The 25,738-nt window shown below is 40.8% G+C and overlaps 1 protein-coding gene across 7 annotated transcripts; it reads right to left on the bottom strand.

Annotated features, from left to right (window-relative positions):
* Nucleotides 1-496: 496 nt before the first annotated feature.
* On the bottom strand, nt 497-24,126 carry SLTM (SAFB like transcription modulator). Of its 7 annotated transcripts, none has more exons than XM_068204084.1 (21): nt 23,897-24,126; nt 23,148-23,235; nt 16,430-16,503; nt 15,952-16,137; nt 15,471-15,518; nt 14,440-14,467; nt 12,628-13,042; nt 12,018-12,067; nt 9,721-9,839; nt 7,970-8,119; nt 7,771-7,880; nt 7,523-7,683; nt 7,110-7,201; nt 6,731-6,894; nt 5,484-5,658; nt 4,777-4,901; nt 4,044-4,214; nt 2,964-3,278; nt 2,400-2,550; nt 1,515-1,672; nt 497-1,147 (listed from the first exon to the last, which is right to left on the bottom strand). In XM_068204084.1, the coding sequence occupies exons 1-21, from the start codon at nt 24,077-24,079 to the stop codon at nt 1,039-1,041; spliced, it is 3,072 nt and encodes a 1,023-aa protein (XP_068060185.1). In that variant the 5' UTR covers nt 24,080-24,126; the 3' UTR covers nt 497-1,038. The 7 variants fall into 7 exon arrangements, with proteins under 7 accessions (XP_068060185.1, XP_068060186.1, XP_068060188.1 ...); XM_068204085.1 differs by having other exon boundaries at nt 7,604-7,683; nt 12,628-13,096; XM_068204087.1 differs by having other exon boundaries at nt 2,400-2,538; nt 16,439-16,503; nt 23,897-24,125.
* Nucleotides 24,127-25,738: the final 1,612 nt, after the last annotated feature.

Consider the following 25,738-nt stretch of genomic DNA (forward strand, 5'->3'; position numbering starts at 1 on the left):
GCAGAGTTGTAGCTCTTCCCTTACCCTAGCTGGGTGATAAATGAGTCCTGGCCTGGCTGCCTGGCATTTCTATTTGGGCCAGAAAGGTTTAACACAGACCCGTCCATGCTGGCCCAAACCAAAAGGCTGAACAAGATGCAGCCTTCTGCTCAAGGCCACATCAGGAGCAGCTGCAGGAGTCCTCAAGCCCTATAAGCAGAGTTTGTGGTGGTCTGGTGTAAAACCCCAGTTGATTCAAACTTCACAGAGGCTTTACTAAACACAAAGCAAACTGAAATTATTCCTTTGGGCCTTGCTTGAGTATTTTGCTATTTTTTGGTTCTAATCTTTCTTCTGTGAGCAAATGTGCTTTCAAGTTTTTCAATTCAGTAACAGTGAAGGAGACAAGTTTTAGTTAGAACCTAATGGCATCCATGCTTTGATTTGCTATACCAACATGTCTGTTTAATTCTGCCTTCCTTCCCCACAGACTGCTTTAAAGACTTACTAGAAGCTATACAGAATATGAAGGTTTATTTCAAAAGAATACATTTGCAAGAATACACATAAATGCACTCAATGTAACAGTACCTTCTGCAAAAATAGGTTACATAATACCCAGTAATGAAAGAACAAATCTTATTTCTCTACAAATTAGGAAGCAGAGATAATAGTCTGGACAACCTTCAAAATGGAGGTTATTGTGGATGTTGTGAGAAGTAGCTAACTTTAAAGCATGACACCACAGAGCTAATGTTGGCAAATCAAACTACTAGCACACAGCTGCAAACTATCCTTTTGTACAGAATTAACAAATATTTGGTTCCAATTTCTTTTTACACAGCTCTAGTGCCTCAGGGAAAATGCTTATCAAAGATACACAAAACCTATCCAAAATTACAACGTAACTATGAAAATGCCTCCAAAATTGAGAGGAAAATAATCATGTTAAATTAAAAAAATTTAACCAGGATTTCCAGACAAGATTTCCTGTTCTTAATCGAAGAAAGTTTACAAGAAATTTCAATAAGTTATCTTGAGACCAAACAGCTGTAGATCTTAGAATCTTCGTGGAGGTCCACCTTTAAATGGCTTAAATCCTGAGCCACTTCCCCTCTGCATGGAATTGCCTGTGATCTGTACAACTCTATTAATGGGTGAAGAGTTACTGGAAACAGAAGTTTTAAAAGAAGTGTTATGATACATACCTAAACTCCTGGTGCAAAGGTATTAACATTCTTACACCTCCTATCACTCAACTGTCAAACTGTAAGTCTCAAAAGAGACTTGAAAACATGCAGGAGAAGAGACTTTGCAAGAAGTCCCTCACTGCTGTGCTGCTGGGCCCCACTGCCAGCAGCAGCACTCCTGGGGAGCCCTGTGCTGGCCAGACAGGTGGGGCTGGGGCTGGGGCTGTGGCTGTGCAGCAGCCACAGGGACTCACCCTGCTGCTACCCACATTGCTGCCCTTCCTAAGGACACCAAAGCTTGCAGGGGCTCAGTAGGGAACGGAGAGGAAGGAGTGGTTTCTGTACCTTGTATGTGGAGCCATCATGCCCCCTCCTCCACGGCCATCTCCCATTCTCCTGGTGTCATGATAGCCACTTCCTTGAGAACTAGGTCCATGCCATTCTTTCCTTGGTCCAGTTTCACGACTGTGGCGTTCTACAACATGTCTGTCCTCATTGTAGTGCTGGGGAGAAAGTGACAGCTAGTCATTCTCACAAAGAAGAGGCTGTTTTAGCTACAAGAAACAGGCCTGTCAAGAAAGATAAGCTTACAGATGATAAACACAAGTCTTTCAAGATTTCAGTCCATATGCTGCTCACACATGTTTACAATATTCCTGTTAATTCTTGGTAACAGAAACTTAGTTGCAATGATGAATGTGTGGGTATGCAGCAAGTGAGGTTCCACAAACTCACACTTTACTCCCAGTTCTGCCCTGATCTCATTATCACTAGCATAAACCTCAGGAAGAAGAACATTAATACTTTCTAAGTACTTCAGGATTTAAATACCAGCAGGAGTGAGTTAATCTGTAGTCTTTAAAGACAAGTCTTGCAGAAGGATTTTCACTCAGTATCACATTACAAATTACAATTACAAACTGCACTGAAAATAGCAGGCAGTGAGTGTATGGTAAAAACCCTGAAAAGGTGACAACATATTCTCAAAAGCTTTATCATCTACTCCCAGGTATTGTTCTTATCATAAAGATGCCAGACAAGAAGAATAGGATAATTTTTCTGTCATTTTTGGGGTTATTAATAAAGAACCTTTAACATCAAGAAAACTAAGTTGAAAATAGGCAGAATGCTTGTGAATCATTTTGATGATGTTATATGGTCATTCTTCCAGCATGAGCCTGCATTTTCCAGCCTCTCCTTCGTGCACACAAACACAAGAAGGTGACTCACTTGTCCTCCACCTCTCTCTCCCATCACGCCCCGTTCTCCTTCCCTGCCTCCATAGCCGGAGGCGCTGCTGCGGCTCCCGGGAGGTGCTCCCCTCACGTGGCCGGACACTTCCCTTCCCGACCGATCCGGCCGCTCGCCTCTGTAAAAATTGCTTTCATCAAAATTTTGGTTTCAGTATAGTTGAATTGGTACCAAATCACAGCACATGTAGACAGCAGAGATTCCTGTGGTTCCTAGCAACCTGCAGCTGACTTCTTAGAAACATTCCTTGAGATCTGTGTGGCTTTTTAAATAATTCAAGCTCACATGCTAGTCATTGACATCTGCATTCTACACAAAAGCCTCCTTAACTCTGTGTTGCTTCTCATGATTAAGAACAGACTGCTGGGAGTCAGCAATCAGTTCCTAGATGAGATTTAGCATTTGATACCCTACATATTTTCCAATGCTTTTCTTTAGGAGGAGAGGGTCTATTCTCTCTTTACACACTAATTCTTGAGGAATTGCTACTATGGATAAATTCTACAAGAAGCAGTACTTTCCCTGGTTAGTCAGCACATTTACCTGCCGTCCCGTTTGTCTGTGCTTATGCTTCCCTCGCTCTTCCAATTTGTTTGCCTAGGTGGGTTGGAACCGGTTTCTCTGGGATGTCGGCCGTGTGGTATTTCTGGTCTGTCGTGAATTATCACTGTTCTCCTTTCATCTCTGTCTCCTCGCACTTCGCGTCTGTCCGTGTCCCGGAGTTCGCTTCTTGGCTGTGGTGGCTCATTTCTTCTGGACTCACTGAAGCTCTTGGGGTATCTCTCAAAGCCCGGCTCTTCTCTTCGTGCTGTTGGGCGAGTCTTTTTTGCCTCACTTTGATTTACAAAACGATCTCGCCTAAGTTGTTAAAGTAGGAAAGAATCATTACTTGTTTCCCGTTTTCACCTTTCTCTGCACGTGTAAGCACATGCATGAAGATACAAAATATCGCTCATCTTTGTATTAGTTGTTCGTTACTATATATGCAGAACAGAAATCCTTCCCACCCCAAACTGTATTTATGTCTACAATTTGTGATTTTGAGCTTGAGTTCTAACAGCCAGTTAAACATTTCTTTATGCATTTATTTGTTCCCATTTTGGTCAGTGTAATTTAAGCAACTATGGGGCTGCCTTTTTGCCCACTGTGAAATGGGGAATGCTGTATTTCTCAAGTCAAAATTGTATTTACAATTCTAGTTCACTGCAACCTAAAAGCAGAATTCCAGAAGGTACAATTATGTGGTCTTAGCTTTACTAGTGGTTACTGGAACCCTGAAGTTCCATCTGGAACCAGCATTTACTGCACAGTAAATTACACAGGTAATCCACAGGAACTTGTGACTAGATGTGAAAGAGAAAGGAATAATTGCAAAAATCCTTTTGAAGGGTCTCACAAAAAAGGCCACCAGGTAGCTAATTTAAAGTCCTCAGAGAAAAGCAGATTAGATTCCATGATAAAAGTGGCCAGTCCCGAAGACACAAGAAATGTCAGGACAGTACTGCAATTCTATTATATCAGAACTGTGTAAAGCCTTCAGCACCACATTCAGTTTTGAACAGTCAGGAGTGTGCCAGCATCTCTGTGGATTTCACAAATACCTGCTCCATTATCTAAACTTACCTATCAAAAGAAGATGATGGAACAGAAGAACCTTCTGGATATCGGCCTCGTTCTCTGTGATCAAAATCATTGAACCTGTTCTGCTGGCGGCTGTAATCTGAGCCATGGCCAAAACGTGCATCTGTATCAAGAGCCATCTTCTTACTCTCATTCCAGTAAGGATCATCTCTCCTTTAGCCAAAACAAAGGAACCCTCATCAGTCACGTGTAGCCAAATCAAGGCCTAATATGCAGAAAATTGTTGAGAGTCAGTTGTCTATTTTAGGAGATGCTCATCTGACCTTTGGAAAGCCACTGACAAAGGTAGACTCTTTAAAGAGCAGTGGACAAAATAATTTAAGAAAACACCCCAAACTAGCCATCCATTTAGCAGAAATATGAATTCTTAAAGTAGAAGCTTCAACCATTAAGGCAGAACAGCTTTTCTCAGTAAATACTCTGTAGAAGCTTCAACCATTAAGGAAGAACAGCTTTTCTCAGCAAATGCTCTGGATTGTGTTTTTTTCACACAGTAAGAATTAATTAATGGGATGCTTCTCTAATTTCAAAGCTCCCTCCTACAGATAAGGAGTGTTTCATGTTTGTCATAAACTAACGTCAAACCAAAGCAATACCAGAAATCCAGTTCTTCTGTGAAGACCTGCTTCAGGTCCAAATGCGTTTTCAAATCTCATACAAGGCTTGTAGCTCTTTCTTTTTATTATGCACTGCAAAAGACCAGTTTGAGAATTACCTGTGATCTACATCCCGTGGACGTTTCAACGAATTCCTCTTTTCCTGTTCATAGCGGAGCTGCTGCTGCTGCCGCCGGAGTTCCTCCCTCTCCCGCGCAATTCGCTCCGCTTCTTTCCGACGTTCCTGCCACGAAAGGACGCACAAACAGAGCAGGACTTTACTAGACATACCCAGAGAACAGTTAGCAAGGATACACACCTATCCCTTGTCAGTTTTCTGCTAAAGGTGATCTGATAAAATTCATCCTTGGGTAGCATCTAAGATTAAAGAGCACAGGGAATATTTCGCAAAAAGTAGACAACAGTTCTGGAGATGCTATTGGCTGTTACATAGAAATGTCTCCAGGTAATTTCTTGTATTACTATTGTATTTATTACCCAGAAATACTTCTTGAAGTTTGCAGTGGTATTCTATAGGAAAAATCTAGTCAAACTATGGAAGAGTGGTATAGACAAAGTGATCCATTGTACTTCATGTTTAGAGACAGACTTGTATAGCTGCTACAGCAGCAAGTATTTTATATCAAATTACTCCCAAGCAAACAAGATGAAGACTCCCGTTGTTGTACAATGTAAATTATGTAATGTTTGGCTGGGTTTTCTAAAAAGGACTGGGTAGAAGAGTGAAGAGCAAAATTCCCTGCAAGGGCGAACTGGGCCATCCTCCAAAAATCTCCTGCACAGTCCAGAGCCCAGCTCTGCCCACCTGTTCAATCCGAACACGCTCTCTCTCCAAACGCTCCCGTTCCATCCTCTCCCTCTCCAGCTTTTGCCTCTCAATTTCGAGTCGCTCCCTTTCCCTCTGCAGGCACTCTTCTCGCTCGTGCATTATCCGTATCCGTTCTCGCTCGCGGCGCTCTCGCTCTGCAATTTCTCTTCGCCTGAAGAAAAAATAAGAGGTAGCAGAAATTCATCTGAGAAATTCTGTCATCCAAAACTAACGTCACCTTAGGCATAGGCATTCAAAAACTAATTCAGAGTAAGCTCTTCACAGAAGTCCTTGCACCAGAAGTCTACTCTCCTTTTAGCCCCAAGTAGCCAAAGTGGTTTTGCTAATCTACAGAACCATTAGCAGACAACTGACAGGAAAAGCTATTAAAAATAATCATTTCTTGATGTATTTTATTCTTAATTTGGATTTCTCACTTGTCACGTGGCACACAGTAACAACAGTATTCAGTAGCCTAGAATATGATTGGACCTAAAAAATAAATGCTATTTTAGCTCTTCTCTTCTTCAAGCTAACAAAACATTTACTTAGAGTTTTCTGTCCAGAAAAGTACGACAGACAGCCAGTCACGACCACTCTGAGTTGCACATGAACAGCTTCATTTTGCTTTCTTCTTTTTACCTCCCATAATACAGCCTAGAGGAAGCACAAAAGGCATTTTCTCCATTAAGCTTTATGCTTGCTGGGAATTCCTTTGTTTAGGAATTGTTTCCCTTTGTTTTGGGAAACCCAGCTAACAACACAGCTCATTTAACTGCTCTTTGCAAGCTTTTGGCCATATGAAAACAGCAGAACATAACAGTGTAGCCATTTGGTCTTTCTATTTAAAGGGTCAGTATTACATTATGCTTGTCATTTAGAGATACAACATTCTCAGTTTAAAAACAAACAAACAAGCAAATCCCAAACACTACTTTTGGCCCTGTCTCCTAGTCTACTTCTCACGTTTCCAAAAAGAAAACTGGCATGCAGTAACACTTATGAGGTATATCCCCCACTGTAACAAACTCTAAGCTGTGTGTGTACATATTATTATAGCTATTAAAAGATTACACAAAAATTTTGGAGTTTGTTAATTCCCATAAAAGATACTGTTAGGTAGAGTCCCAGACTTTAACATCTGGTTAGAAGGCTTGACAGAATAAATTCTGATTAGATTTCTAAATATAGTATCTGATCAATTAATGTATACAATAGCCTTTAGCAAAAAGTTGAATTACTACCTTCGCAGTTCAACAGCTCGTCGTATTCTTTCCAATCGAACCATGTGTTCTCGCAATCTCTGTTCCTTCATCTTTTCAAAAGGCAAGATATCCTTTCTACCCCTGTATTCCCTGAATTTCACTTTCTCTTGAATAATACGCTCTTTGTTCCTCAATATCTGTGGCTATAGATAGAGATTACAATGGTTATTTCAGAAGTCTCATTCATTTAGGGAGATTTCTGGATGCTACGTTCACGTATGATTAATGACTTAGCAATCCCAAAGCATACAAAGCTTCCATCTAAGCTTAACAGTTAGTGATAGTTTACTGACTCTTCAGTCAACTGCAAGGTAGGATCAAATCAGGTAAGGATTGCATCAAATCTATAGATACTTACTTTATCAAACCTTCCCCTTCTAACTGTCCTAGTGTGGCCTTGGTCTCCTTTTGTTTGGTCTAAAACTACAACTTGACCTGGGCTTTTACCACCTAGTGAAGGGGGGAAACAAAAAAAAAGAAAAATAAAAGAAGGTTTAAAAACACACACACAACTATCTCTATTTGCCTATAAAAAATTCTCCTTCGTGACATTTCTAAATCTCCGAAGTGATCTGGTACTGGTAGGACAAACATACCAGAACATGCCTGTAATTAAATATTAGTATCAAGTATGGAAGTAATAAATGTGTTACTGGAGTCTAAAAAAGAACAGGTGTTTAAATGTCTGGTTTCCAGAAAGAGCAAGAACATGCCCCCAAGACAAGTCAGACACACAGATTCAACAGGAGGAAATATGGCTATATGGCATACTTATTCTTTTCTTTTCTTCAGTTTTTTTAGTGGATTCTTGATTAGGGCCACTTGTTCCATTATCACTCTTCTCATCTTTACCTTCTGTTTTCTTGGCTTCTTTACTTTCTTTTTTTTCAGATTTCTCTGATTTCTTTTCTTCTTTTTTGGTTGATGGAGTTCTTATTAGGAAAAAGAATACAAAAATCCAATGAGAGAAATTCAGCTTAGAGGATTTTCACAATTTCAGAAGATGTGAAATTCCTTACTTGCTGGCTTTGTCACTTGATGCAGTCTTCTTATCTCCTATGCTCCTACCCGAACTAGATTTCTCATCACTTTCCTTCTTCAATTCTTTTTTGGAGGGATCACCTTTTACCTATTTTTTTTCCAAAAGCAAATAGGTTAATACAGAGTCTTGTAAAAGTTGGTCTATTCTGGGAAAAGTCTTCATGTTATGAAACCTACTTTCTCCACAGAGATCTGCTGTCCGTGCAGCTCTGTGCGGTGCAGGTGTGCGATACACCTGGCCACTTCTGTACTAGAGGACATTGTTACTATGCCGTAGCATTTTGCCCCCGGGCTTCGTGCATTTGTGACCACCTTTGCACCAAGTACCTATGCAAACAGGAAGAATTCAGGTTCTGAGAGAAACATTTCTACAGAAATTATGGTATTCCAATAAGATTTTTACCCTAGTATATAAGAAAACAAAATAAATTCACCCCAACCCCCCCCCCCCCAATTCATCAGCAACATAACTCCCACCCCACTAGAAAAACTGACACGCCCAAATTCTCAAAAGCTTTGAGAACTTTATCCCAACTTGCACATCAAGGCATATTAATGTTTGCATCCTCTTTTGACCAGTCACCTCCTCATGCCCATTATCTAAATGCTTCTCTTCAGTTACTGGCAAAATTCACAGAAACACCACTGACTTGAATTTGACGGTTCATCTCTGACAGATGAACCCCCACAAAGAAAGTCAGCAGCTGCCAATTAACAGCAGGAAGGTATAAGCAGTACTATGTAGTAACTTAATAAGGGAGCCAAACCTTCAAAGTCATCTAGCAAGTGTGTCAGTTAAGCCATTTTAGCAGTCAGCTCTGACATCTGCTTCTTGAGAAGGTATTAACCTTTGTGCTCCTCCTCCTTGCTAGAATTTCTATGGCTGCTGGAGCCAGTCTTTTTGTCACAGTCAAGCTCTAAAGGCAACAGTTCTATCTTTCTAGCTGTCATCAGTTTTATCTTTTAGCAGTCTAGACTGTCATGGTACAGTCATGAAATATTTCCCAATCAATTTTAAAACTGGGAAGCTACGTAAATGTAAGTACCAAGCAGCTTTACAGTGAAAACAGCCAAGTAACTGGAAGTTTCAACAAAATATTCTGTCAGGTGTCCACACCTGTGAATGCACTAAATAAAATCACCTACTAAATTCAAAGGAAACATCAGATGTGCCATAATCAATACACATACTTGATAGTCACAGTGCTCAGGTTCTAACTAGTTCCCCAGATACAATAATGCCACATCTGCACAGGCTTACACTAACACTACAAATTCACATAGTTATCAGCAACTCCTTTGGGAAAATGAGATCCCTGGGTTTAGAAGACTGCTTAGCTTTCAAGATTTTCGCATTGTTCTATGGAATTTGTATGTTTCAATTAACCAAAATTGGGAAAACAGACTTAATTTAAGCAGACTGTAAAAAAAAAAAAATCATTAAATCACTGAAAGAGTCCCTAAAGAATCATACATTACATGTCACATTTTTACCAATTCTTCCCATTCATAAGCCTTCAGAACAGATTTTCAAAACGTTCTCCCCAAAGCAGGATGTTCTACAAAACTGTTAGTATTACAATTTTATCAGTTAGTACACTATCTTGCACTCGTGGTTAAATACAGTTGCTACAAACGAACATAGCCATCATTATTTTGAAAGCCAGTCCTGACCAGAATATTCAAGTATTTGTGAAATTTCTTTTGTACTTATCTTACCTCCACAGGAAGAAAAACTTCTTATAAAATGAACATATGGTTCTTCCTGTAAGCATACACTCTTACTGCTGCAGTATGGGGTTTTAGATTGAACTGGTCAGACATTTCCTCTCAAACCTTTACTTAAATAAAGTATTAATTTCTGTAATTGAATAGAGGAGGGGGAATAGACACACACCACACATATGGTATCACACCCCATAAAATACCTTTCCATATTTGCCAAAGAGATTTTTCAAGTCAGCAGCTTTTGTGTTGGAAGACAGTCCGCTAACCCACAGGTTTCTAGTTGAACTTCCACTGCTACCACTAACACTGCTCGCGCTTCCTGAAACAAGTTTTACAAAACAGCCAAAAAATTAAGGAGACAGAGGTACCACAAATATTTAACTAAAGTGTTGCTGAAAAGAGAAACTTAGCCTGTTACCTCTAAGTAATTGCTTATCTGGTTACCTTTCTTGAAAAGACTTCTATAGAAAAAAAAGCATATGCCATAAGATTTCATTCATTTAACCGTGTATTGAGACCAACAGCTTGGCTACCTTGTACCCAAAGGACAGAGACAGAAAAATAATACAAATCTTTGTTAAAGGCATGCTTTACTCCTCATTTGGGTATGTACATTTAGCTTCAAAATCTGGCCCCTATCATTAGCTACCATCCATAAAAATGGGGTGTTTTGCACACAGTATTTGGTCTCCATCATGATGTCTGTACACTGCTCAAGTTACCAGAGACAGCAGAAAGGAAAATACAGGAGACTTGGATAATCCCAGCCTCCAGAGTCATGTGGTCAATTTCCACAACTTCTTGAAGTATTGGCTTCATCCAGAGCAGTTTTTTAAAAACACTACTGGATGTAGAACTAGATTCAACCCACCAAAATTCTTTCCCACATACTAAAGAAAATACTAAATAAAAGCTGGAAAAACACCATGTGCCTTAAATACTTCCCTCACCCCATGTATTAGGTATTTTTGCAACAACACAGCGATAAGAACTCAAAAGAAACTCATGTAATCTCATTCCCAGTATCTTTTAGTCTTCAGTTATGTAGTTCAGCTTGTTGTTGTTTGCTGCTAAATAAAATAACTGCTTTGGGATATGTTAAAATGTAGCCAGTCCTACAGGCAAGACCAGAACTAGATCTCCATCTTGAAGCTGGAAAATCTGGTGATATGCAGAGTTTTAAAAGGTAATTTAACCATCTTGAGGGAAAAAAAAAGGATAGTTTTGTTTCTTCAATGCATCAAGATTAACTAAGAGAAAAAGGCAACGTCTCATTTATGGTCATACTAAGGTTATCATGATATTAGTTTAGATATATAAGGAAGAAATTCTTCCCTGTGGGCTCTGGCACAGGTTGCCCAGAGAAGCTGTGGCTGCCCCATTCCTGAAGTGTCCAAGGCCAGGTTGGACAAGGCTTGGAGCAATTTGGGATAGTGGAAGGTGTCCCTGCCCACAGCAGGGCATTGGAACGAGATGATCTTTAAGGTCCCTTCCAACCCATAACACTATGGTTCTGTGACACACTGAGACCATCAATAAATACCAATCAACAGCCACTAAACTGGCTTTGGCTGTGTATATTAAGAAAGGCTTAAACAGTTACTATCACAGTTATCACATATGCTACATCAATGAAGACACAGCAAATCTGCTCTCAGTTTCATTTTAAGCATGTAACTGTCATGAAAAGACACATCAACAGAAGACCCAATTATGTCTGCCACAAAAATTTCCTCTCAAATTCATTTAGCAGGTAAAGTTTAATTCGTTCCTTAGTATTATGCCAGAGATTCTGTGACAAAGGTTTTTGGCAGAAAGGGAGTAGGTAAAATAAGGAGACACATGAGCTCACACAAATGCATCTGTTCAACCATGAAGCATCAGTATAACTGGTGACATATATGTGCTCTTGAGCTCCACTCTTCAAATTTGTAATTGTAATACAGGATTTTATGGAAACAGGTGGAAACTCCAAGGCAAAAAAATAGGTTCAAAATGAATACATTAAACAGCCACAAGTGCAATTTTGCAAGCTGGCATCTCAGCTATAGTACTTGTTTGAGAGTTCAGTTGATTTAAAAATGAGCTAGAATTACAAACAAGACAAAAAATTTAATTGGCATTACATTTAAGTACTTGCAATTATTTTTTGCTTGTTTTGCTGTAAGTTACAGCAGGCTTATCTGAAAATTATAGCTTCTCATCAAAACAAAGACTTGGGAAATGTTAAATGAATTTGCTCCAGAAAGTATTTTGCAACAGAAGAATGTATTTTCATCAAGTCTTTAGAATAAGTATTTTTGATCTTATGACAAATCTGGCATAAGGAGAAACAAAATATATGGACACATACATATAGCAAATGACTACTGTACCTCTAGCATAATCTACAGATGGCTGAGTTCCAACATATAAGCCAATTTATTACGTGGCAAGCAATTTCTCAATCAGGAAAGCATTTAGTTCGAGAAATACCACTCTAATTCATAATAGTTACCTTTATCATCCTTTGATGTTGTCTTGCTTTCTTTAGATTCCTTAGCAGAGCTAGAGAAGCAAATTTAAAAAATCAGAAGAAAGTTGAAACTACAGAATTTGGTGTTGCATTTTATACTACTAACACTAACAGACAAGTTAACATTTCAAAAAATAAAAATGAAAAAGGGCCAGACTGTATATTTGAACAAATGATTCCCTTATGGATTCTTGCACTGATTTTCCCCAAGATGCCTGAAGATCTAGATTTTCTGACAACTCTATTCAGTGGATATATGGCAATCTTCTCCAGATTTCAGGACGGGGACTTGACTTCATTTTGTGTTCTTAGAACTGATAGCTGTTCATTACCATCATCACAAGGGCATTTAAAAAAATCGTCAATTTGAAAAAAATAAATAAATGCTGACAATTCGACAATGCAATCAGTAGGACATAGTGTCTATACGAAGATCTTGAATTTTAAAAAGTAACTTATGGCGGTCAAAAAACCTATAGGCAGGAGCATAGGATACTAATTATAAGATTCTTGCTGCTACCCCCTTAATGTAGAGTGATCTTATTGAATGCTGGTACTCAGTATCGTAAAGAACTGACATAGAAAAACAAACCTCTTTGCTTGACCAGAGGCCCCAGTAGACGAGGGACCTTTCTTCAAAGTATCCTTTTCTTTGTCTCCAGATTCTGCTTTCTTTGAACTTTCTCTGGCTTCCTTCTTGACGGGATCACCCTTCACGCAGTCTTCCTTCTTACCATCTTTATGGTTCTCAGTCACCTCATAGTCCTTGCTTTCCTTCTCCAGGCTCTGTGAAATGGTATCCTGCACATCCTTTGGCTTACTTGCTTCAGAATCTGTAATTTTCACATTTTTACCTGTTTCTAGGAGGTCATCACCATCAAAATCCAGAGTGATGGCATCTTCGGCCTGGATTGTAACCGATATGTTATCATCCTCAGCTTCTTTCACAGAGGTGTTAGCTTCCATCTCTTCATGAGCCGTGTGATCAGCCTCAGCTAGGCTTTCTTCTGAAGGAAGAGGTTTAGATACTTCTTGTGTACCATCACCAGAACCTGCTTTATCTAAGAGGATTTAACAGGAATAAATATGGCAAAACAAGAAGTTTAAACAATTTCATATGCATAAGCTAGAATAGGACCTAGAAAATACAAAGCCAGTTATTAGCACTGATGGAAGGTTAGAAAAAACACAAGGTGTATTAACACAAATATAAATCCTTTACCCAGGATCACTTATTCTTCATGGCAAAACACATTTTCTAGAGACAAATACCAAAACATTAGGAGGGAGAATATGGTTCCATCCTGGAGATACCCGTTCTTCGTAAGAAGTATCCATTTTCCAGTTTAGGATTTAGCATTCCAGAAGAACATAGTTGCTTTGGATGTTCACAGTTTGATTCAATCTGTCTTTGAATCTTCCCGGTTCCAGAACTTCTAACCTTCCCAAATCCAAAAGAATTACAGTCTTGGAGAATTCCAGCCAGTCTTCCACGTCGGTGTTCGCTGTTCTTTTCCTTTCCAAGCAGTTGCTTGGCAGTCAAGTGAGTTGTACAAGGCTGCTGCAGAACATGGACGGGTGAGCCTTAATCCAGAGTTCGTAGACAAATGGTCTCAATCTTCATCCACTGGAAAGATTTTCCATCTCAGTCCCACAGAGACATCTCCAACTGTATTCTTGGATTTGCACAGATGAGACACTTCGGCCATGGGGTCCCTCGTAAACATGGAGTCTGTAGTTAAATCCTGTAGCTTCAGTAATGTGTTTATTCCATCTTGTGTAAAGTGATGGTGTTCCATGTCCTTTCGAGTCCACAAAATGTAGAATCCTTATGACTTCTGTCCAGGAAGTCTGTTTGCCCAAATGCATTACATTCCTTCTATAGTTTCACTAATGAGCACAGCTTAAAAAATGGTAGCCACTCCACAGGTTTTCAAACACTTGTTTTACCATCCTATGTACAACTGGTATTTCTAAGTGACAGTAAGCCAAGCATATGATGGTCCATACATTTGTGGGGTGCTCAACTTCAGTGTGAGAGTGCAGCATTTCACTCAACATCAGTTACTGCAGTGCAAGTTGGAAGCTTTGGCATCAAGACTTACCGTGTATTAAATTCAGTCCTTGAATACTATGGGTTTTTATTAAGAATCATAGTATTGCAACTATATTATACATCCACCACAGTAACTGATAAGTACTGTAACCAACTCTTAAGAGTAAAGTAACTCTTAGGAGTGAAATAAACTGACTGCAGTGATTCCAGGTGCTGAGCTCAATGAGGAGACAACTGATACTTAGTGCTGGAGATAAGCCTAGTATTAGTAGAGATTGAATGTTACAAGAGAAAGTTGCCTGATCTACCAGAGTAAGACCTCTGAACTCTATTAAACTTTAGACATACCTTTCTCATTTTCTTCATCTTCCCCATCCTGCAAGAAAAGGAAGTCAACACTAAATGTCTCCTATTTTGAAACTTTAAGCAGAACAGTTTGTATTTTTCATGGAAAATCTATTGTATGAAGGTAAATACTGAAAACTGTTTCCAAAGATTATCCAGGAACCAAACTCATGCACCTCCCTTGTCAAATCTCTAAAAACTGTTATGAAACTTCTTTATGAAACAACTTGGCATTTATCTGCAATACTTGCAGTTTGCAGTTGGTTGAGACATGCAGATATTGTCTTACCCCCTCAACTCAATGGGACATTTCTAAACTATTCCATGTCTTAGTAAAGCTTTCAGAGTCTGTCAAGCTGCTGATTACTGCTTTCAAAGAAATGCAAGCAGTCCATCATTAGCTATTAAAGCTCAAGAGAGAAGTCAGAAACTAGGTAGCCTCCCTCCAGCAGCTACTTAAAAATGAAACTCTGATTTGGAGAGGTATTTACTTATTTCCCATTAGTTTCACAGAGCAAGACATGCCATATGAGATGTCACTTTCCAGACATCAGTTCCATGTAACTCCGAATGAATTTCTGAACTTAGAGATATCAGACATTAGTACTAACATCAAAAAGCATCCCTAAATAATCACGCCCAGTTCTGCACTCCCCACATTCTCAAGGGCAAACTTCTACATTAAACAGAAGTTCTAAACTCCTGTACAGGCTGTAAATACTACAACAGCATCTGGCATAGCCCTCTGATACGTTTTTAAGGGAGTGTAAGACACACTCTTTGTGAATATTCTAGGCACTGAACAATCCCAAACTGTAGACATGAATTATGTCTTTAAATAGGTCAACTTACTTGGTATCACAATTATCTGCATTACTAAATATCTGAATGAAAGCTTCCCATATAGTTTACCTTCACAGTCTTACATCATCTGACTCTAACATGCACACTGGAACAGAAAAAACAGTCTAAAGTGATCTTTTCCTACTAAATAGACACGAAAATCAGCTTAACAGAATGGATTTAGAACTCACATGGACAGCTGGAAAAGTGTAATCTTCTATGTCTGGACCTTCATTTTCCTATAAAAATAGAAAAGGGATAAGATAAGCAAACTATTTACAAGACACTCAAACATTTAGAGGGTCAATAGATTGCATTAGATCAGTAAACATGTAAGTGGATACACACTCAACAATGTGAACATCCATGAGCAGTTCTCCTGATGTAAAGAATCTGAGCACTGAACTGAAAGGCACAAGTCACTGCTAGTACAAGGGAAAAGGACCACTTAGGAACTAACTCTGTATAGACAGAGCAGAATTTTATCAATCAGTGCCACATTTGTTTCAGGACTATTCAAATACAAATCAAGGCAAATAGAAAGAAAAGAGTAAAGTAGAGTAAAAAGAAAAAACCCTATCTTTTAGAGATAAGCAAGAGAAACTGAAAAACTAGTTCTGACTTCCTAGTAACAAACACTAAGAAAAATTAATGTAAAATATAGCCAAGTACCTGACTTTCAGAATCCTTCTCCACATCTTCTGTTGTCTCTGCTGGTTCCAGGTCATGATATCTTTTCTTTTCTGCAGATGGTAGTTCTTTAGAATTCAAGTTCTCATCTTCAACAGATTCTTTGAAGTCTTTCAATTCATCATTTCCATCTTGATCACTTGCATCTTGAGTCTCCAATTCACTTTCCTTTTGGTATGAACACAAATACTTAATACAACTAAAAGTATTAGCTTTATTCTAAAAAAATCACTGCTAGAATCAGTGTTTCACTGCTGGATCAGTGTCTCATATTCGTAATAAAATTCATATCATGTTTTAAAAACCCCCCAGCTTCATACCCTTAGGCATCACACTGTGAATACAGTAAAAACAATGCTCCAAATTTCCACATAAATTACCACAAAGAAAATGGAAGCTTTTTCATTAACTGAAGTCAAACACTGACCTTAAATACAAAATGGGAAAAGTTTTTACATACTTTTATTACCTTGACAAAGGAGTCCTCTTCTACTGAAGCATCACCAGTCAATTCATCAGCTTCCTGCTTTTTACCTGAAATGATGGGATATGCTGTGGCTAGACCTGCTATGTAGAGCACACGTTTAATACTGATTATGTGTTTGGCCTTACTTTATTGTTCTCTACTTACTTGTTCTAGTTTAGCTGGATTGTTCACTATAATACAGCCCTCCGAAAACTGAGTAATTTTTAAGATAAGGAGATAAAATGTCAGCTGAGTGAGAATGAACAATCAATGCTGTTCAATAAACAAGTGGTTACATACAAGTTACTGCTCTTAATACACATCCTTCTATATTGAGTGATAATGGGAATTAAGGAGAACTTTGAACTAGAAACTAAACCCTTCCAGAATTACTGAGGTTAACTAGACATTATGACTTTGGAAAGGTCTTGTTTTAGAGGATAACTAACATCAATGAGAAATTAGGTTAGAACAAACCTCTAAAGGTCATCTAGTCACCCAATTGCCTGCTGAAAATCACAGTGAAGTTCCAAGGACAAGAGAATGTCTCAGGGCTTTATTTAGCTGCATCTTTGAATATCCACAAGCATGGCACTTACAAGCCTCTCCAAGCCACCTTTTTCAGTAGAGGATGAAGCGAGGCAGAAGAATTGAGTAGGTGCAGCACTTCTGCTTTCTACATATGCTTTACTGTATTAAGGGCCTATTCCACTGAGGAATTCTGCTCTTCCAGCACAGACACACTTTTCTATTAGAGATGTCTCTGTGGGGATGATGACTAGACACAGTTCCCTTTGGAACCCACTGCATTCCCTTACTCTTCTGAAAAACAAGACCTAAGAACACTAGACAGAAACATCTCCACACAAACACACCCTTTGAAGAAGGTTCTGTCTCTTTGATTCAGTCCATCAAAGATTAGCCTATGCAACAGTTTTGATTAGCACAAGGTACAAAAGCAGCTCTGTTAGGAAGTGTCTTTACTGTATCTTCTACTGAAACTCAGTGTCAATTCAAATGCAAATGAGATGGCAGTCATAATTAGCACTTAATGCTTCATTTTTTCGGCATCGAATCTTCCCTCCTCCCTTCAACCTCTAATGAATGACTAAACCAATTTTATAGTTATTCCAAAGGAATATAAAAGAAAACCATAAGCCAAAGTCCAACACAGTATGGACATCTCTGCTAGCTGAAATACTCAATTTTTTCAGCCATTACTTTCCATGGTCTTTCATATGCAGTTCTTAAATGCACTTCAAAGCTGTAAAGTACTCAACTACAGGGCAAGAAGTACACACTATTGGGTTTGCTTGGATTCCAGTTGCTTTTACTCATTTCCCTGAAAGGCAGCACTATGACCATACTCCTAGAAAAAGCACATTGCTAGTTTCAGAACAAGCACACACTGATCTCCAGGAAAAGGCACAAGGCAGAAGCTATTTCTGCAACTGCAAAATATGAGATTTAAACTTCCAAATCTAAAGTCAGTGTCACTGATTTTACTTCACTTAAAACAAACAAACAAAAATCCCCAAACCCACAGAAAATCCTGTTTTATACTTGTAAGGCAATAGATTTATGAGATTTTGGTGCAAAAAGCCACCTGCACAGGTGCTAAGGGAAGCCAGCTCTTCTCAGGAAGAGGACTTCCACTGGAAAGGACAGTTTCTGATGTGCATCACAGCTGATGCCTGAAACAAAGACTAACTCAAATTTTGTGCTAGATTTTTAGCATTCTGTGATAGAATCTACAGATCCCAGATATCTTCAACATAAATAAAAAGCAATGAGAAACAGCAAGGATTTCTACACGCATTCCACAGCTTTCTGTTTTACCCTCTCACGTTTCAGTTTGTGTGTTAAACCTGAAAGACCATGCGTTTCCTGCATCCCATATCCAGCTAAGCATACACAGAGACCGGCAAGCACACAGGGCAGATGCTCAACGTATTTAGCAACTCTCTAGCATAGACTATCATGAAAGCTGTTTAAATAATTTAAATAATTTTGCCTAAGGAAATATGGCTGGTGGTCTAGAGCCGAGACTTTACAGGGAACAGAAAAGAAAACCAAACCAATGGCAAAGCTACCTCAAGTTAGCCCCACCATTATGAAATAGCAGCTAGAGAACTGTATTTTATGGACTGGTCCTCATCAAGAGCAAGTTACAGCATTCAGTAACGAAGCTGTTTTATCTTTTATTTGCTACTAGATTAAGTAATTATTTCATTAGCCCTTCTATACTATGTCTGTTGTCTTTGTAGCAAGTCCCATTTACTCTGAGTACCAGAGGTATTCCAAGGCATAAGGAGACCTGAACAATGACCTTCACTTTTCAACTTCAAGCCAGGAAGTGGTTTAAGTCTGCTCTCCCTCTCAAGTTCTGTGCTTCAGGTTACTTTGCTCTGGTTAGAGTTACACTATGCCACTCAAAAGTGGCATTTCAAGGTTTTGATACAGACAGTTTTCAGATGTTGATAGAGTAAATTGCCAAAATCCAGCATCCACAAAAAATTCAACAGTTGTCCGACTGACACTCATTTACAGTGTGCTGCTTAAAGGCACACTTGGTCTTAAATTCACATAACTAAAATCAGATTGCAACACACACCTTACAGAAAATGACTGCTTCTCTGAACTTATTCCAGACCACTGCTGACCTGATTAAACGGTAAGTTAACAAACAGAGCCAGAGCAGCTGAACCTTCTCCAGACAAGAGGCACAGCTGGTCTGCAGTCACACAAGTTGTCAACACCCACATTTCTGTACAGGTTTATCCAAGCAGCGGCTGTTGAAAATGTCAGTGTGTATGCAGCATTCACCACAGATCTGGGTGCTTAACAACACAAACACTCATTTACCTTGGAGTCATGGCACTCCTTTAGAAGCCATGCTCAATCCCTTTTCTGGCAACAACAATTGCTACACGCCATAAAATTGCAACAGACTATTACAGAGAGAACAAATATTCTCCTTATAAGTAAGTAGAAGAATTAGAACATCTTTGTTGGCTTTGCATTATGCAGGTTTAGCTTTCATTTCATTTACAAGCCTTACAGTAGCACAAGATTATTCTACCTATTCAAGGTCCTCCATGTGAAGAATTCAGGCTACCTGCGTGTTTACAGAATTACAGAAGAGTGTATTCTGGACAACTCTTGAACTAGATATCTGCATCTCAGGCAGAAGCAGAGTGACACATACTTATCAGGAATTTTTGGAAGAATTAGTGTTTGTATTTCTTCTGGTATTCCTGCTGAAACTCCCAACAGGGTTCTCTCACACCTAATGCTAAAGATTCATCGAAAACATGGGATAAGAGGTAAAGAGGAGATAAATCCTTACAATTAAATAAACTCTCTATAACATTAAGAGGCCTACTGCAATTTGAAAAGTATAATTTGCCACAATATTAACAAAAGGAAACAATTCTTTTCTAATTCTGAAATGGTACCATGAGGTACAGGAATATTTAAGTCTTCTACTGTGGCTAAAAAATACAGTTCTTAGTCATTCATTGATTTTAGAAAGAAAGGTCGGTGAAATCTAAGTGTACAACTTAGTTTACTTTGTTTTGTTCTTATATTTAAGTAACTAAACAGCTTTAATAAAGAAGTCAAAGCTATTTGGGCAATACTACAAGCCAGCCACTGTCAGCTTTGGATCCAAGGAACAGTATTGTCAAACTGGAAATTCAGTTGCAAACTAGAGAGGTACTTAAGATACAAACTAACATGTATACAACTGGCCTCAGAAGCTTGTACAGCAGCAAAAAACCATCTCTGCTCACATTAATTCTCCAAAGTTAAAAATTATCAGCCAAAAAATCTGTTCTTCACCCACACTAATTCCACAACTCATCAGGAAAGTAATTTTCAATTACCAACTTTAATATTTCAAAATTCAAGAACATTTCTGACTGCAGATCCTTCAAAGGAGCATTCATATCAGAAACATTTGAAAAATAATTCATACCAGTAGTAAGGAAACTTCCTCTAGAGACCAGACTAGGCAGCAGAATGGTCAGGCTTGAAAAGATAAGCTTTTTCCAAAACCTGTCATCTTTTCACAAAAAGAAATTCCTCCACAGCTACTAAATGCTAGGGAGGAGATGCACAACTGAGGCACTTAAAAAAGGAGCACTTGGCATTTGTTCCTTTCAAACTTTAATTGGCAAAACCAACTGATCTTACCTATATGCCTGTATAATCTTCTGATTAGCTGATCTGCAGGTCTTTACCCTGATTAATTAATTAAAGCAGCATCTGGAAAAAGTGGTAAATTTCTAATAACTTTGCATGAGGATTGATCAAGGATTCTTGCTCGATTACAGAATCCTTCTGCAAGCATTTTTAAATTTGTATGAAATAAAGTCCCACTCTAAATCTTTTGAGTATTGTTCTCCCTTATAGTAAATATACACACAAAAAAAGAAAGGAAAGAGAAATGTATCATTCCCTCCCCCCACTCCATTCCCACTCTAATTTGGCCTTTATCAATATTCCAGACCAGGCTGCTGTAACAGACAGTGCTAGGGAATCAGAATCACACTTTTTCCACAGACCTTAAGAGCTCCAGTAAAACTGGTTACAGAAGACTTTCAGATCTAAACCCTACAGCCACCAGACAGACTTTGGGGCTTTTTGGAAGGACAACTTCTTCCTTCTTTCCCTCCCACTGGCCTCCCCTTCTGGCTGCTATGAGGAGGTTTAATGACCACTTCTACTCCCTGGCCTTTCCTGAAGATGTATTTTCCTTGTAAATGAGTACCTAATACTCCTACTCTCCCTTGTACAGCAATAATAGCACAGGGAAAAATACTATAGAACTAGTAATGTCATTAATTTTATTGCTGTCCAGTAGTAAAATAATTAAAGACCCATCTGTATTAGTCTGAAGCTGCATGGTGGGGGGAAAACAAGCATTAGCAAAAAGGCCTGGATCAATCTGTCAGCAAAATCAGTAAAGAGGGAAAACACCTCAGTTTTAGTGAGCAGTTAAAAATCAAACAATGTATTATTTCATACAGTTAGAAATAAACCATTACAATAAAAAAATACTTCCCCTAGACTAAACAGTGAATTTTTTCATCTTCCACCATGAACTCCCCATACTTTTGACACAAAATTTGTTCATAAGACTTCTGTAATCTAAAAAGTAATGAGGACAAACTCCTGAGCTTGCAAAGTGAACTGATAAGAACTTCACCAACTGTATTTTCCTTTGAGGTTTACCAAGAACACACATGTCATATGTATGCATTAGGATTTGGGGCACAGGAGAGGTGGCAGGAGGAGCTACTTTAGCCCTGCCTCAGGCAGCAGCAGCACTGATTGGCAAACTACCTCTGCAGAAGCAAAATAGTCTAACTACCCAAGAAACCAGTTCAAGAACATTATGCATATCATGATATTAGTTTGGAGACTAGGAAGATAAAAAACAGTAGATAAGAGAAGTGTTTGTCACAGGAGAACAAGGAGCCATTTAGATCTCTGTATGAAAAACTGCGGAAGAGTTTCCTTATTTAGCTTCCATGTAGTTATCTTTATCAGCAGTTACCTTTCTAAAGCAGGGAATAAAGTAATGTCATAGAAAAAAAAAAAACAAAACCACATTTGAAAGTTTATTTCCTTTCACTTCTCTAATGTGTGAAAAGTGCAAAGAAGTTATTCAAACTTTCTAAGCAGACACTAATTTCACCATTCAGAGCACCAGACTGATTGAATAATCACTTTCACCACAAAACTCAGCCCATGACAAGAGACAGTGGTGTTAAGACTGTTCACGTCCAAAACAGGCCCCTGTAGCACATGTGTGAACATTCTTAGTGTGTCTGTTCAATGAAAAGTGCTGTGCATAAAGCAGACAGGTCCTTTCCCAGTGCTAATCGATCACAGATGCTCCCAGAACAACTGAAAATACAAACCCAACCTAAAATCCCCCAGACTCCAAACTCACAAAGCAGTATTTAAATTCTCAGGCAAAAGAAAACAGAGCTGAAAAATCTGAAAAAATCACTGCCAAGCAGATCAGCACAAAATCCAAGTATTAATTTCTCACAACAGAAACACTAAAATCTCTTCATTAGACACTGTGAGGCTTCAACATCTATTCAGAAAACTCATGTTTATAAATCGTGTCTTCAATAGAGACCGTGCTAACACACCCACACTACATGGTCCTCTTCAGGGAGTGACCCCCTACCACACACTGCTGTGCCCTCACCACCAGCCAAGTCCAGCACCTGCTCACGGCTGAAGAACCTCTGCTGTCACACAGATCCTCGTGGACAGGACCAACTCCCCAGAGAGCCCCCCAGCAGTTCCTGCTCCACCTGCACCTGGAACACCCCACGTTCAGATCTCTGAGCACACGCCAAACCCCTGACAGCTCACCCACAGCACTCAGCACAGCTCTCCAGGAGCTGGGGGCACTACAGCCACTACCTCAGAACACACATCTCTTAACCCAGTCATTTTCCATCTATCTATCTATAGCTCAATATATATTGCTCCAGCATCCCCACACATTGTCTACATACAGTGACTGAAAGCAGACATGCAAGGCAAACGACTTCTTATATGACAGAAGCTATAAACAGTAAAGTCACAACTGCACCCAAAATATAGACCACAGTCCTTCTTTAAGGTGATACATGAAAAAAAAAAACCCTGGGTAAGAATATAAAGTATATCAATAGATCCTAACCTTTGCCTTTAGTTGGTTTCTTGGTGGGTGTGTCAGCTGAAACACTTATTTCAATATTGTCTGGATCACCTCCTTCCTCTTCAATAGCCTAAATGAGAAAAAAAAATACAATTTTTAATGGCTTTCCGTGGAAAGCTGGACAGTTTGACTTCAGTAGAAGTCGGTAAGCCAAACAGTTCCTTCGGCATCTCAAAAATATTTGGCAAAAGACTCTGAGTTAAACCTTTCCCTTAAAGCTGGAGAAGAGCAAGGGAACAGTAATGATAAAGGCTGGGAGTTTCAGCTGTTAAAATGACACTTTGGAAGTACAGCTTATCAAGGATCCACACGCTTCTCTTTGGAACCGTAACACTAGAAGGCCACAACGACATCCATAATGGCATTAAGGGCAGCTCAAAAACAGGACAGCGGGAAGCACAGACACCCTTCAGCAACAGCCTGCCCCGGGGCTCGCCCGACGAGCTCCGGCGCCCGCGGCGGTGGGCGGGCCGCAAGGCCGCGGGGCTCGCTCCGCCAGCCGGGGCGGGGAGCTCCGCCGGCCGGGACACCGCGCCCAGCCCGGCCCACAGCGTACACAGCGCGGGGGGCTCGGCGAGGCGGACCCCGGCCCGGGCACCGGCGGCACGGCGGGGACAGGTCCCGCCCCCCACACCGGGACAGCCGCAGGGCCGCCAGCGCCACGCCCCCGGAGCCGGGCGGCAGCAGCGGCCGCCGGGGCGGGCCGGGCCGGGCCTGCGCCCGCCGCTCACCTGCTTGAGCCGGGCGATGAGCACCGTCTTCACGCCGGTGATGTCCAGGTTGCGCCGCTTCAGCTCCGACTTGAGGTCGATGACGCGCAGGTCGCTGATCCTCTTGCTCTCGGTGGGCGGCGCCGCGGGAGCCGCGGGAGCCCCCGCAGCAGCGGCGGCGGGAGCGGAGGCGGCGGCGGCCATTTTAGAGCGGGCGGGCGAGCGCGGCGGCCGCGCGCACAATGAGCGCGGTGCCCGGATGGAGCGCGGCCGGCGCGCGGCTCTGCGCAGGCGCGGAGCGGCGCACCTGGCCCGGAGCGCCCGCCCTGCCCGGGGCCCGCCCCGCGCGTGAGGGGAGCGGGCAGCGCCGTGCCCGGCGCCGCCGAGCGCGGGGAGAGCCCCGGCGCCGCCGAGCGCGGGGAGAGCCGTGCCCGGCGCCGCCGAGCGCGGGGAGAGCCGTGCCCGGCGCCGCCGAGCGCGGGCAGCGCCGTGCCCGGCGCCGCCGAGCGCGGGGAGAGCCGGCCCCGGCGCCGCCGAGCGCGGGGAGAGCCCCGGCGCCGCCGAGCGCGGGGAGAGCCGTGCCCGGCGCCGCCGAGCGCGGGGAGAGCCGTGCCCGGCGCCGCCGAGCGCGGGGAGAGCCGTGCCCGGCGCCGCCGAGCGCGGGGAGAGCCCCGGCGCCGCGAGGGGCGGCTGCGGGAGCTGCGGGGCTCAGCAGGGGAAGAGAAGGCTCAGGGGTGACCTCCTCGCTCTGCAAATCCCTGACGGGAGGGTGCAGCCGCGTAGGAGTCCGTCCCTTCTCCCAGGGAACGGCGGCAGGACAGGAGGACAAGGCCTCAAGCTGCACCAGGGGAGGTTTAGGTTTGACATTAGGAAGAATTTTTTCACAGAAAAGGTGATTATACACTGGAACGGGCTGGCCAGCGAGGTGGAGTCACTGTCCTTGAAGGTGTTTAAGGCAAGACTGGACGTGGCACTTGCTGCCACGGTCCAGCTGACGCTATGTTCAGCCACAGGTTGGACTCCATGATCTCAGAAGTCTTTTCCGACCTAACAACTTCTGTGATTCTTGCGTGTTCTGACCCTGACTTGTCGCAGTTTAGGAAATGAACAATTGATCTGTTTGTGTAACAGTTTGTTATTGGAAGTATTCCAGAAGTACAATACTAATGTTTTAAATTTTTACCAAAGTACCTCTTATAATTTATTAGGCTGTACTTGTACCAGGTAATGGAAGATGTTACATCTTAGTTCCCTTTCATTAATTTTCTGTAGGAAACTCTTGAAGTTATTTTGTCAGCAACGGATGTTAATCTTCTACTAAATCTTCAAATGAGGCAGAATTTAAGTACGTATAAATTGAAGTCACAACAGTCCTCTTATTCTGTCTTTTCATTCAGAAATTACATATAGATAAAAATGAAAAATGAATGTCTTATTTCACAAATCTTTGTTGAACAACCTTTTGTGCAAATTAAGTTGTGAATCCTAAAAGATGTGTTGCACCATTCTCTTTTTTTCTCCTCAAAGTGCACTTGGAAGTGCATTTCAAAATTACCTGAAGTAACACTTTCATTAAGTAATCAGTTGACAAAGGGTAAAATCTATGTATTTAAAAGTAGACATGCACAGAAGTCTTAAAGCACGCTTTGGACTGGTAATTGCATGCATGTTTTAGCTATGTTATGCTGCTGTTGCAGGTGATAGCAAGATTTTTATAAAAAGAACAATCTTAAATAAAACTATATATTTTTGATTATGCTGTCTTTTGTGACAACATTTGTATTAACATCAAATAGAACAGGATTGACTTTGAGGTTAATAGATGAAGGCTAGCCTAACTTTAGACTACAGAAACATTTTTGT

Source organism: Anomalospiza imberbis, chromosome 13, assembly GCF_031753505.1.
Source record: "Anomalospiza imberbis isolate Cuckoo-Finch-1a 21T00152 chromosome 13, ASM3175350v1, whole genome shotgun sequence".
NCBI lineage: Eukaryota > Metazoa > Chordata > Aves > Passeriformes > Viduidae > Anomalospiza > Anomalospiza imberbis.

What these genes read in the sequence shown, in the direction of transcription:
- SLTM (XM_068204080.1), bottom strand. Translation starts at nt 24,079, where the DNA reads ATGGCCGCCGCCGCCTCCGCTCCCGCCGCCGCTGCTGCGGGGGCTCCC. An exon ending in GAAGGGGAAGGTTTGATAAA is followed by an intron (nt 6,895 to 7,109) that starts GTAAGTATCTAT and finishes CTCTATCTATAG; the next exon opens with CCACAGATATTGAGGAACAA. An exon ending in CGAGCTGTTGAACTGCGAAG is followed by an intron (nt 5,659 to 6,730) that starts GTAGTAATTCAA and finishes TTTTTTCTTCAG; the next exon opens with GCGAAGAGAAATTGCAGAGC.